Below are 14,282 nucleotides of genomic sequence, written 5' to 3'. Positions count from 1 at the left end.
AACAATAAAATTCCCCAACTTTTACATCTGCATAGTTTCTGGGGAAAAACTGGAAAAGTGGAACAAAGCGTTTTTAAGAAGTGCACGCATTTAAATCTTCATAGTCTTCCAAACCCCATTCTAATCTGCACCTTATGTCCATCATACACACACGTATTGTATTTGCCAGCTTTCTTCCTGCAAACCCTTGTGAAAGACCACAGGTCAGTTTTTCAGGAGTACTTCCAATGCATCTTCTGCAGTTCACATTGGAAGCTGCTGGCTATGTGTAAGGTTTGCAGGAGGAAGGCTGGGTCAAAGGACAGTAGGGGTATGTGGCAAAAGGGCAGAGATAAGAAGGGAAGATAGGCGCACATGGAAATTGAAGCATACTGTGGTTGTAATGGTTGAGGCTGCCAAAAGTACAAGAACCAGAACTTTATATCTCCCTTGAAATCTGAAAAGGGGAAGGAAGAAGAAAAAGATGAAGACGAAGACGAAGACGAAGAAGAAGAAGAAGAAGAAGAAGAAGAAGAAGAAGAAGAAGAAGAAGAAGAAGAAGAAGAAGAAGAAGAAGAAGAAGAAGAGGGGGGAGGGAGAGGAGGAGGAAGAGGAGGAGGATCAAGGTAACTTACTTGTAAAAAGGGCAGAGTGATATGCGTACAACATTATTGCTTTGGGATCCTTTCCAGCAGAAATAGTTTCCAACCAGTTCTTTTACTCGCTCAAGTGTTTTGTGTTCACAGGGATGAGATTCAGCCCTGCAACCTGGTGCAAGAGGCAAGAATTCAGAATCAATATTGTGTGTGATGAGAAACTTAAGTATACCAAAATGGTGGCATAACAAAACTGTAGCACTTCAACCTTGCATGGATAAAACGGGTTTAATAGCTTTTTTCTGTAATGAAGAACATCAGGTAACTTCTTGGAAAACATGTTTGCCTGAATTTATGGGGAGTAACTGCCAGTCAAAACAGGTAAGATTGGGTTAGATGTCAGATAGGCTGGGCTGATCTAAAGCAATTTTTAGTGTTTGATGATTGAGCACTTTGATCCTTGGCAAGTTATTTCTCTGATTTGCAATAACGTTTTGACTGAACATTAATACATGTTTAAGTAAAGGAAAAGGATAGCTTACTGGCTCTCTTTTTTCTCTCTCTCATTATCTCCAACGTACTTATTAAGATGTGCAGGAAAAATCATTTTGAAAATATTTCCATTTGCAAACACTCACCTGTTGCCTACACAGGAAGAAACTGCAACCAGTATCTATACATGTTGTTATTTATGGTATAGCATTAACTTTCTAAAATATTTGTAATTCATTTTAATACCTAAATCTTAGAGATGGAAAGAGTCATTTAGGATTTTCAGAGCTCAATCTTCTGGTTAATAGAGGAATCCAAAGAATTGGTCTTGATTTTACTTAAATTTACCCATTAACTTAAACACACCCAATCAACTGGAACCCACTTTGAATAATTTACTTCAATGTTGAATTACTGTAACTGTTGATTTTTTTCCCCCTAATATTCAATTGGAATCTGCCTGCCTGTAACTTGAATCCAATATTCCATGTCCTGTACCTCAGAATGCAATTTTAACTCAGAATACTCCTTTATTGTGCTATGTTGCTGTTTGAATCTTTCTTAGATGCCCGAAAAGCTGTACATTTTTCTCCATCAAACAAAAAACTGTAAGAAGGTTGCAAAATATATAACACCACCATATGGAATCTATTCTTAATATTCTTTGAATGACACCAGGTAATGAGGCAATAAAAAACAATAAAAAGCTCCCTTATCCCCTATCCATCAAAGAGTCATAAAATTAATTTTATAGCCATCTAGAGTCTTCTTGAATCTGGCTATACCAAACTGACTAAAATAAATCGAGAAACAACTTTATGGAAAAAAAATGGCACAGTGAGAATATAGCTCTTAATTGAGAAATGAAAAACAAGATATAATAAAAACAGAAGGTAAGTAAATAACACTTAATTTGAGTACTTAAACTAAACTGAGGATCCAGTTCTTTGTGCTCTATTGTTTTCTTTCAGATGTTTCATTATCCAAACTAGGTAACATTATCAGTGTTAGTATCTAGCACTGATGGTGTTACATAATTTGGGTAATGAAACTTCTGCAAGAAAATAACCAAGCTCAGAGAACATCAAGGAACCATCATTTCAATCCTAAGGTACAAATATCTAAAATACCTGGAAATGCAGCACTGCAGATATCAGAGAGTGTAAGCATGGTATAAAGCCCATTGGAGGCATCATCAGTGTCTTCTGCAAACAGTGTATAGTATTCAACTGGCTCACTTGCTAGAGCATACAATTCTTCCCACCTGCACAAACGCAAATTTAGTGTAACAAAAACAACACATCACACATCCTTGCACCACAAAGCTTCCTTGTACAGAACTGAATCATTAATCCTGCTTATTTTTTTTATGAATGGCCTAATACTCTTCATTATACTACACAATTTTTGTTATTTACAATAGACAAATACGTAAACTGGTTGCATCCATTAGGCTACCTTTTTCCCAGTGGGAAGCTTCATTTCACATCTAACACCTGTTCCTGTTCTTTCTGGCTTTTTCATTGATGCAGCACATTATTTGCTGTGTCTTAGAAACATGTTTTAACCAAACTATTTGGTTTACATGTATTCCTCGACTTACCACCACAATTGGAACGGGAACTTCCATCATTGAGCAATATAGTCATTGAGTGAGTTGCACCTGATTTTAGGTCATTTGACCCAAGATCATTAAGCGAATCACCTGGTGATTTGACTTTGCCTGAGAGGTTGCAAATGGCAATCACATGATCCCAGGACACTGCCACTGTTGCAAATACTTGGCAATTGCCAAGTCCCTATATCACGATCACATGACTGCAGGGATGCTGCAAGGGTTTAAGTGCGAGGACCAATCATAAGTAACTTTTTTCAGCATGCTTGTAACTGCAAACGGTCGCTTCACAAATGGTCCTAAGTCAAGAACTTCCTCTAGAATTGCTTCTAAAATTTAGAATGAATTTTACCAGTTTTCCAACACTTCAGATTAAATTATCTGGAGATGCCAGGGAATGCACTGAAATCTTTGGCATGCAAAAGAAGTAATCAGTGACGGAGTTCTAGAAAACAAGTCCCACTATTGGTCTTCCAAACTCTCAACTGCAATAACTTCCTAAACAATGTATCCTCTTTCTGTTCTTGAAGGATGTGCAAGCCAAATCTTCTATCCACTGCAGGACTTCCCTTCAATCTTTAACTATTAAGTGGCAACAGCAATCGAACATACCATGTCAACTCACCTTGGGAAGTTGACTCCAATTGCAAACACTGCAATCCCCCTTTCTTTTATCTGCTGGGCTAAGGTTGACACGTTGTTCTGAGATCGCCCATCTGTTAAGATTATAAGGATTTGGGGAACTGATGAGTTCCTGCCTCCACGGAATCCTTGTTGAAGAATGTGTTTCAGAGCAAGACCTGTTTCTGTTCTCCCACCTCTAAAGCAAGAAAAGTGAGCATTAGGAAAGCTGCAGGCTCCCATTTTTGTTTTCTCAACTTCTGACAAATCCTTATTAATATCTGTACATGACAGAATATTTTTTTTCAAAAGTAAAGAGGAAATGAAATGTTTTATAACTATGGCATATTCATATGCATACTCAAATATTTTTAAAAAGCTTGACAAAACTATTTGTTCATTTTTTATGGAAGGAACAACTATTCAGAAACTCTTTATTAAAAACATAGATTTCTTATGATGATGGTATTTTAATTTCCCTGATACTAAACAATATCATTTGGCTTATTTGTTAACCTTCATTGGATTAAAAATGCTACTGATTATCTTCCACTGGGAGTTCAACTTGAGAATTACTACTAAGCATCCTGAATTCCTGGCAGTTTCTTGGTGATAATCATTGTGAGAATTTTATTATTTTTTCCTAGGTTAAAGGTAATCAGATGTATTGGGGCTTAGTAACTAAAAATTTAAAGTTGGATGTTCATCTTCAGGAAAGATTGGATTTTGCATAAACTATTAAAAATGGATGTAAATTATTGCACAAGAGATGGTAGATGCCTCTCATTTAAAGATATTTTATTACTTTAGCCAAAATACATTACTATCAAGTAAGATAAAGGAATGAAAGATTAGTCTAGTAATATATATTAATCAAAGTGCATCAATAAACTGAATGCACTTAATTGGATAATATGTCAAAATGAAAGCAAGAATTTATTACAATAACATCCTCATACATTATTTTGGATTTAGATAATACTGTCTCTGGGAAGCTGCTTTGGTATATGTAACTAAGGGGTTTCTTATTAAGAAAATAAAGCCATATTTTAGCAAATAAATAAAGCAAATAAATCTTATTTTAATTGTCTTCACAGCGGTCAAGGTCATTTGTATTATTTTGAAGAATAAAATATGTTTGTACAATCTGCAACATCTTTTTTCAGTTTTTAATCTCCAGCTTTGCAGTTCTACTTAAATCTGAAAATGTTTGACCACAATGCAGAGAGAGAGAGAGAGAGAGAGAGAGAGAGAGAGAGAGACGTATAAATTATTGCTTAATTCAATGTGATAATTATCAGAATGTGTGAACATGGAAGTAAATTCACATAATTATATTTCCCCAATATATTTACAGTATAAATAACACATACGCCTCTATATGTTATTTATACTTTTACACTTTTTACTGTTTTTGTCATTTTAATGTTTTTAAATGACATTATCTGCCCTGATAACCTTGGTTACCAGGAACTATAATATAATTACAGCTATTATTAATTACGTTTCATAAGCTATGATTTCAGGTTGTTTCCATTTATTCCTTCACATCCTTTCCTACTATCAAATAGCAGTAGAAACAAATTGTGTGATTCCCTTCATTTGTTGCATGATGTCATTTATTCCCTTTTTCCTATCACATGGAAAATATTAAATATCTTGATAAAAATAACTATGTAATCATATGAATGTAAGGGAGAACACTAAGACAACTGGACAACCTTCTCCCTCTGGTTCCCTCCAAAGGGGAGTGACCGTTTAAGGATCCTGGGGGGCACTAGAGTGGGAAAAGTGGCAATGAGACATTGCTTTAGCCCACACCAAGAGCTATTTTCAAATCCAACAGCATAATGGCGTATTCTCTGGCCTCAGTACAGGAGAAAACAGTGGTTTCTTTCAGACAGTCTCTTATAGCCATTTATCCTGCTCTTCTTTTCAATTGCAACGAACCAAAGGTGCTTTTTCAGGAGGCAACTGGACCTTCTTGTTTTTCTTTGGTTATCATCCAAAAAGCTGGATGGTGGTAAATAGAAGGATTTACATTCCTTGCAAACAGCTGGTCATTTGCATTCTTTTAGAGAGTCATTGGGGCCACTTGGAGGTTTGTCTGTGACCTCAGGGTCACCTGAATGGTGCAAAGGTTTGTGGAGCTTCTTGGCCTACAGGATGTTTTCTGCCTTGTGTCCCTTCACTGTTGAAGACAGGCACTGGCTGTTGGGGACAAGTCTGTGTTGCCTGCATCTCAAACTCAAACACAAATGGTTCCTGTAGTCGTAGAACCACTCTCTAAAAGAATGCAAATGATCAGCTATCTGCAAGAAATATAAATCCTTCCATTCCCCACCCTCCAGTCAGAACTGAACAAGCTTCTTGGATGAGACGCAAAACTACTTCAAAGAAAAAACAAGAAAGTCCAGTTACTTTCTGAAAAAGCACCATTGGAACAACCATGACCTGGATGATTAAGAATCTCCATAGACATATTGCAATGAATGTTAAGCTTTAATGACTTTTCAAGATATAATGGAGAAAATAGAGTGGATAGGTATGAGAATCAAGGAGAGATGTGCAGGAAAAAAAAGTAGCTGTCTTGATTTCCAAAACAATGACTGGTCTTAAAGGGAAAACACCTACTTTACAATGATACTCTTGGTTCATATCTATTATAACAGAAAAATAGCTACTTCCTGGATGAATGAAGCTGCACTCCTGATGAAAAAAATCCCAGATGGTGATTTGTAGGTGAAAACTTTTCTTTGTTCCTTTAAATATGATATATTTATATATTTAGCTAAATATATAAATATATTTAGCTAAATATATTTATATATTTAGCTAAATATATTTATATATTTAGGGTACCAGGATTATCCATACTTTATGAATTGTGCGGTTCTCTCCTTGAAAGAATGGCTATTTTCCAGCAACTGTTAAAGATCCAATGCTCATCTGGTAGGTGGGGTTTCTTATCCATCCCCAGACTTCTTTTTCAACAGGGGATGAAAGTCAGTTCTAGAGTCCCAGAAATTAAGTGCAGCTCTCAGAAACCCATTTGAATTGTACCAACTGACTAGAACATTTTGGCAGCCACAAAGCTTTGTATTGTTCTGCTTAACAAAAAGGGATCTAGTCTGGCAAGAATAGAAGACAAGACTGGAAATGCTAGATTCCCGAGGAACCAAAATCAGTGTTCTTGGGACCAGATTTCCATCATGCAGATCCATTTTTACACATATGGATATGAATAATAAAAAAATACTAGGATCTTTTGCAAGCACTTTATATCCTGTGCTAGATCATAGTGACAAAATTAATTTAAGAATATCATCAAAAAATAATCAAACTTCTATTATGTCTTTTGAAAGGCAAGTTTAAGCTGTCCTAGTGAGTTGTTTGATGCTGATCTGAAAGTCAGAAAGCATCTCAGGTTCCTACTATTTGCTAATCCCAAAGGGGATTCTTTTATTAATTCTGCAATAGGATATGGTGGACTAGTCATGAATCTTGACAGTCTCATCAACTTTTTTTTGCTCCTCTTAGCATGTGTCTGTTAGCTATGCATCCTTTCCAGAACAGTAACATATCGTATGATGAATAAAGTGCAGGAGTGATGCCAACAAATGGGTAAGAACAATAATAAATAATGTCACATACAAAAGAGATTATCAATAAAGGAACAGATAAGGGAGCTCACCAATATCACTTATAGGAGTATAATCAGAGACTGTGCAGTTTGCAATTAAAATTGGGAGTAATATCTAGCACTTTGGCCTTGACTGGAGTCTACGGAAAAATATATAAATCACTTTTATAACAAAGTGTTCTTCCTCATAACTCAGAAATGAACCCTATGTTTATTTATTTTGAAAAAAAATGAAATTAGTTCCATCCACCTTTTATTTCCTGGTGTATTCGGCATTTGATCATACTCTTGCTTTATGGTGTCTAATGCTTTAATCTACACATTTCTCTCTATATCAGCTTGTAATTCTTAGTACTCTAAACTCCTGCCAAAATTGTCTTTGAACTCTTTTGAAAGCCTTATTCTCAAGTTCCATGTCAGGAATGCATCAACAAAGTTGTGATGGCAGTCATGCTTTTCCTGGCCAGCTGCATTTTGTCAGTTTCCATCATTTTCCATCTCCAAAAACCTAAACCTACTGAACAGTTGTGTTTAGAGTTCCATTCTGTGATAAAGTCCATACCTTACAACAGTCTTCCACAAACTAATATATTGGAAATATAATTCTTAGAAACTGGGAAGTTTAGTCCCAATCTATTTGGATGGGGAAAAGATCTTTAATTCTTATTCCACCAAGACCTGGTTTGAGAATTCTAGTTCTCAACCTAGCATATCTGGAGTTCATCACATTGGAACATTATCTTAGAATATTATATAAAAGATTTGCTTATAAATAAATGAGCTAAAACTCTTTCTGATTCATTTATTAGAAAACTCTTGGATTTTAAATTTACAGCTGTCAGGATATTTTTTTTATACTTACATGTTAAATATAACCATAAACAAACTAATATAACATGCCATTGGAAAATTGCCTTACTGAACTGACACACATGGTTCGAATGGGCTGAGACAAAGAGAAAGAACAGGATAGAATTAGATATCATAGATAAACACATAATTTCAATGCAATTTCTGCTATTCTTTATTCTGTGGTTGAAAATGGCAACATGACAAATTAAAATGTCTCCTTTTAATTTATATAACACAGTAAACAAAAACATGGGAAATTATAGAAACATATAAAAATGATGAGCTCATTGGGGGATTTGGAGAAATACAGGTCCATCAGAAAAATGAAAATATTTATGTCGAATGAGAAGTAGGATGCACTGTGGAGATCATGTGGTATTGTGGTGAAAGTATTGTATTAGAAATAAGCATAGCCAGTGTCAGCCAAAGAAGCTAATAGGATGATTTTGGGCATTAACAGATAGCTAATCTAAGTTGACAGGAGAAATTACAGACTTATTGATCATTTGGTATAATTTGAAATGTTGAGTAAACTTGGGGAGAATTCCATATGATATAACAGAATATCATTCTGCTTTGAAAGGACTTTCTTTAAACAGAGGCTGGATGCCTGTTCAGCTACAATTCGTGATTTCTTATATTACTCGGACATGACCTTTGAGCTCACATAATGCAATTATATGATTTGATAATCCAGAGCAACAGTCCAAATACAAAATCTATCTTACTTGAACACAATCTTCTTGAGTTGGTCTTTTATCTCATGCTTGGTGAAATATGCATCCAGTGAGAATTCCAAGTGAGGAGTGTTGCTGAATTGTATTGCTCCAACTCTAACCTGAAAGGGTAAGATAAAGTTCATGCTAAGCTATGGAAACTTAGAAATAATTTAAATTTCTTCTCTTCTTTAGAATTTCCTCTCCTTCTGGTATTTTCCTTTCCTTCTAGTTAGAAGGCATATGAAACTATCAGCAACACCTTCAAAGGAATAACATTCACAATAGAAGAAGAAAATAACAACACACTAGCCTTCCTGGATATTCTCATCAGCAGAAGCAATGATGGCAAATTAGAAACACAAGTCTATTATACAGTAAAACCACTCATACTAATTAAATGTTCCATTATCAAAGAAACAACCCAAACTCTCACAATAGAAGCTGTGTATCCAAGAACACCAACTAGCAATCAGAAGACATGTTGAAAACTCCTTAATTGCACAACAAATTAGGAGATTTAATCAAAGTTTCAACTGGAAAACTGTGAGCATTCTGGATCAAGTTAAAGCCCCAAATGCTAGAGAATTCCTGGAAGCCTGCCATTCAGACAAATCAGCTACCAACATCTACATACCATTAAAAACAGATAAGCAAAAAGTTAAAAGCTAAAAGACCACAACACCAATTTGTCAGAAATCAACACTCTAATAAGCAGAGATTGACACCAGAATTTAATTTACTAGCAATCAAGCAGTAAACAATACCTCAGTCAAGAAAGTACCAAACAATCAAACAGTAAATAGCAGCCTAATCAAGAAACCAAGAATACTTCCACCAGCACTGACAAGGCAAGCTACTTGTACATAAACAGAAAGCAAAACCTACTCCCTTTTAGCACTGATGATGTTACATAGTTAGGTAATGAAATTTCTGCAAGAAAACAACCAAATTCAGAGAGTACCAACTAGCCCACATTTATATTATTAAGGTGATCCAGAAGCTTCTGTAGTTGGGTGGCATTAACAAATGCAATAAAAGTTAACAATTTTTTAAAAAAAAAAATATGCCCCACCTACCTAAATGGAGAACACTATGAAAATACCACCTCTCTCCCAATATAATAAAATAGAAACAGAAGGAATGAAACATTTCAGAACTGTTCTTTAAATTCAAGATTTCTTACCCACAGATCCCTAGGTTAGTTTTTATTGCAGTGCTATTAGTATTGTTTGGAATATATGAGTATACTTACCTTTTCTGGACTGATGTCCAATGCATCACAAAGCTTGATTGTCAGATGTTTTGATCTTTCAAAGCTTCCTTTGCCAATGCTATAGGATCCATCCAACAGAAATAAGATATCGACTGGAGCAGAGCAATTCATTACTGAAAAAAGACAGAGGCATTTTCTCATAACCTTTAACAATAAAAATTTGAACTGTTTTGTTGTGTTGTGGTCATGAATGGGATTGGCGGAGAAAAATAAATGCACACACTAAAGACAAAGATTACTATGAATAGCTTTTTTATTATAAATAGCAAGGGAAAGAAGAGGAAATCCAGTCATAGCTACATTTACTATCTAAAATATAATTATAATGGTTCTAGATTATACATTCTCAACTGTCAGGTTAATCTAGTAGATAGGTTTATAAGATTGCTTGCTAAGCATTATTAAATGACAATATAATATTATCTTTAGTGTTTTGGACCCTTGTTACATCATCTGTTCCAGTAGGTGGTGTAGGGGACAGGTTCCAGGCTCCCTTTCTGGAGCAATAATAACTAATTGGATCTAGGAGACATTTCTTTGTTGCTTTGCTTCTCCTTTGGAAGAAGCTTCCCCGAGCCCCAAGGTTTGTGCAATCTTAACCAACTCTTACTAGACCTGCCCTCAAAGCACCAGAAGGCAAGACAAGAAACAATGAATGGAAACTAATCAAGGAGAGATGCAACCTGCAATTAAGGAGAAACTTCCTAATGGTGAGAACAACTAACCAGTGGAACAGCTTGCCTTCAGACGTTATGGGTATTTCATCACTGGAGGTTTTAAGAAAAGACTGGACAACCACTTGTCTGAAATAGTATAGTACAGTGGTGGCAAACCTATGGCACGCGTGCCAAAAGCGGCACTCAGAGCCCTCTCTGTGGGCACATGCACCATTGCCCAGTCCCACCTTCCCTGCGGCCCCCTCCTCACCCACCAGCAGCCCCCCCGAGGAGAGTTACCCATGGACATGGAGCAGCGCAGCCCAGGACATGGCAGCTGGGCAGCAGGGACTGCCCTCATGCCCCATCACGCACAGATGCTGGAGGGCGAGGCCACCATGGTGCTGCAGGGCCACCTGAGCGATCTGCTGCAGAGGGCCATGGAGGCGGTGGATGGCCTGTGGGCAGGTGGGGTTTGGGCAGAGTTGGGGTGGGGCAGGGCAGGGGACAGAGTGGGGCAGGGCCGGGCGGCAGAGTGGTTTTTGGGCACTTGGTCTCTAAAAGGTTCGCCATCACTGATATAGTATCTGCTGGATACTATATAGGAGACCTCCAAGGTTCTATTCTATTCTATTCTATTCTATTCTATTCTATTCTATTCTATTCTATTCTATTCTATTCCTATTCCTATTTCTATTTCTATTTCTATTTCTATTATTTCTATTCTAGACCTGTCTTTCTCCTATGCATCAGACCAGGATGCCAATTGAGCCTCTCCTGCTGAAAGAGTGTTTTTATGGCTAGTCTGAGTTGTATGTGTATGGTTGTAGTTGGTTATTTTGATTATATAAATTATTCTTTTGTTCAATTTTGACTGTTTTTTATTTTTATTGATGTATGCCAACCAGACTCATAAATTATGAATTGGTGGCCTCACTCATGTCTTGAATGAATAAATAAATCCCAGCTAGTTTTCCCCCTATCTCTCCTAATCTTCACAATTAAAAATCCTGAAAAAGTTAGGTATCATTAACTTGGGCTTGAGTTTAATAAATGTTCTCATTCTAGTATCATCCAGCCTCTCCCCCATTCCCAACTCCACCCCAGCCTCTAGCTAACCTGGAGAGTACCAGTTAAGAAAAGACTGAACAATGTAGTTAAAAATGTCTTCCAGACAGTCTGCAACTTCCAGGCTGAGGTTCTAAAATGTGATAATGAACCCAATACCTCCTAGATGCTTCTGAGTTCTGACCAGAGCATATCCCATGGAAGTTGTGGAATCAAAAACATCTGAAAAGCCTAGCCTAAAGGACATGGAGATTTTACATATAATTCTTGTGGTTTAATGTTACTGCATTTTAGACATTCAGCCAGAAAAGTTTGTTATTCTGAAAACAGCAGCTGTTTCTAACTAGACACAAGATGTTATTCCTTTAGGCGCTTAACCAGTTTTTCCTCATGTACACAATGTACACCGCACTAAGTCATGCTTTATTAAGTAAAGTCACAACCAGTTGAGTTTCAATATCACTTTAAGCATTAATAAAAGCTGCAAATTGTAAGGAATAGATTTATGCAGTACAGTTATTCCAAACCAAATCAAGCCATATTATTGTTTAATACAAAGGAAGCCTCTCCACACACCCCACCTCTCAGCTTTTTAAAAGGCATTTATAATTGTTGTTGTAAATCCTTTCTGGATTTAAGATGTTTACTGATTGTTTTTAGCTCTGGGTCTGAGAGATCTGTAGTTATGAAGTTTTCTTGTTATACTACAATCCTTTTATAATCTTCAGATTAGATATGAGCTTTGGTTGATACAAGCTTCATACAAGCGTCAGGTTTTCCTGAGATAATGTCCTTGTTTTACCCAAACAAGAACAAACTTGCTTGCAAATTAATTATTTGCTGCTCCAAAGACTTATGCCTCAAGATAGAAATTTCATGTTTTTTAAAGAGATGAACGTAAGATTGTCCTTTTTAGAGGAAAAGGCCCATGAAAACACGCAAAGCACAAATATGTGTTGGAGAAATTGGTTTTGTAATTGCAGACTTCATACCTTTAACAGAAAAAGTTCTTTCAAATCTTTTTTTTTATATAAAACGAAACTGCATAGCAAATAGAAATATCAGTGGCTAAGGCAGGCTTCCTTGACATAATGCTTTCATTGTTAAACTAAGCCAGTGGTTCTCAACCTTTTTAATGCCGCGACCCCCAACCGGTCGTAAGTTGAGGACTACCCAACCGGTCATAAGTTGAGGACTACCCAACCAGTCGTAAGTCGAGGACTTTCCCTGCCTGGGAGCGCCGCGCGTGCGCAGTGCTGCCCCCTGCTCCAGCCAGGCGTAGCTGGCAAGCGGCAGAGACGGAGCAGGCTGACCACTGGCTGGGCCACCAGCTGGCCCAGCCCAAGGGAAGTAAGGCACCCGCTGGGCCCCACGCACACCAGCAACCCTCCCTGCGCCCACTGGCCTCCCACCTCCCACCTCTGGCCCTCTTTTACTTACATTTTTAGTAGTTGCTCAGCAGGGAGGGGTGGAAACTTCCAGACAGCTCGCCTTCGCTGCAGACAACTTGCAGCACCGTTTGCAGAATGGGACTTTTGGCGGGCTCAGCAGGGCAGAGACAGCCTGGACAATTCCTATTGGCTTTTGAAAGCCAATAGAATTAGACTCTATTCAAGAGAGTCTATTCTATTGGCTTTCAAAAGCCAATAGAATAAAAGGGAGTAGCACAGCTAAGGAAAAGGGGGAAAAAATGGCGACTGCGTTGTTTGGCGACCCCCGTGAAATGGTCGTTCGACCCCAAATGGGGTCGCAACCCACAGGTTGAGAACCGCTGCACTAAGTGATCATTATTCTAATCTTTGATTTTTTGGATTTATCCGTTTTTAGAAGGCTCAGACCAAAAAAAGTTACAATTGTGCTCTAACAAAATCTTCATCTGGTCCAGAATATAGCACCACCTGCAGTTTTAGGCACACCATTCTACATCTGTGTAATACTGTTGCTGTGTCAGTTTCATGGACTCCCAGTAGGCTGACGGGTTTAATTCAAGATGCTGGCCTTTAAAGCCCTAATGGCATAGGACGAGGTGATCTGTTTCCACTGTTCCTACCCATCCCACCAGATTTTTACAGAGTAGACATGTTCTGGATACCATAGGCAAAACAATGTCGCCTAACGGGTGCCAGGAAATATTCCTTCTCTATTATGGCGCCTGCTGTATGGAACAGCTTCTCCCCTCTAAATACAGTTCTACTTTATTGACCTTTCACAAGGCTGTTACATTTTAGTTCATCCCCCAGACATTAAGGTCAGGATGTTTTTAAGGGGACTCTGCTATTGATAAAGTGAATGGTTGTTTTGTGGTTTTACTGAATATCAATATAGCTTTATTTGGTTTATTTTAGAAAAGAATATCTTTTTTAATTTTGTTTCCTGCCTAGGGTTTTTTGGCTAGATTTATTTATTTATTTGACTTGTATGGCACCCATCTTGTCTAGATGGATGGTCATATAAATTGGATAAATAAAATAAATAAATTAAAATATGAACAGAAATAATCTCTTCTAGACAACACATCATTATCTCTCCAGGATTGTAAAAAATAAGTTCCTCTTGCCCATGAAAGGACATATTTAATGTCCTAGAAATTGATCTGATTGATCACATTCTACTTACCAATATGTATTGGAGCTGGACAACATTTTAGAGTGTTCAGGAATATGTCTGGTGCTCTTTAAAGTGACTGCTTTTTACCTTGAATCTGTTGCTTTAAGGAACTGATACAAGTGGCCCACAGGACTTTCTTAGAACCAAGCTAAAAGTACTGT

At 37.2% G+C, this 14,282-nt stretch overlaps 1 protein-coding gene across 1 annotated transcript in view; it reads right to left on the bottom strand.

Annotated features, from left to right (window-relative positions):
• VWA2 (von Willebrand factor A domain containing 2) overlaps positions 1-14,282 on the bottom strand; it is a 34,999-nt gene that overhangs the window by 10,137 nt on the left and 10,580 nt on the right. Inside the window, exons 4-8 of the mRNA XM_039352729.1 lie at positions 9,770-9,903; positions 8,527-8,636; positions 3,308-3,502; positions 2,198-2,331; positions 615-747 (exon numbers count right to left, since the gene is read on the bottom strand). Of these exons, the coding sequence (XP_039208663.1) occupies positions 615-747; positions 2,198-2,331; positions 3,308-3,502; positions 8,527-8,636; positions 9,770-9,903 (706 nt within the window). The remainder of the gene's footprint in view (positions 1-614; positions 748-2,197; positions 2,332-3,307; positions 3,503-8,526; positions 8,637-9,769; positions 9,904-14,282) is intronic.

Source organism: Crotalus tigris, unplaced genomic scaffold, assembly GCF_016545835.1.
Source record: "Crotalus tigris isolate CLP2741 ecotype Arizona unplaced genomic scaffold, ASM1654583v1 scf7180000018468.2839379, whole genome shotgun sequence".
Lineage (NCBI taxonomy): Eukaryota > Metazoa > Chordata > Lepidosauria > Squamata > Viperidae > Crotalus > Crotalus tigris.
The sequence above is the reverse complement of the archived record's forward strand: the minus strand, read 5'-3'. Positions and strand labels throughout refer to the sequence as shown.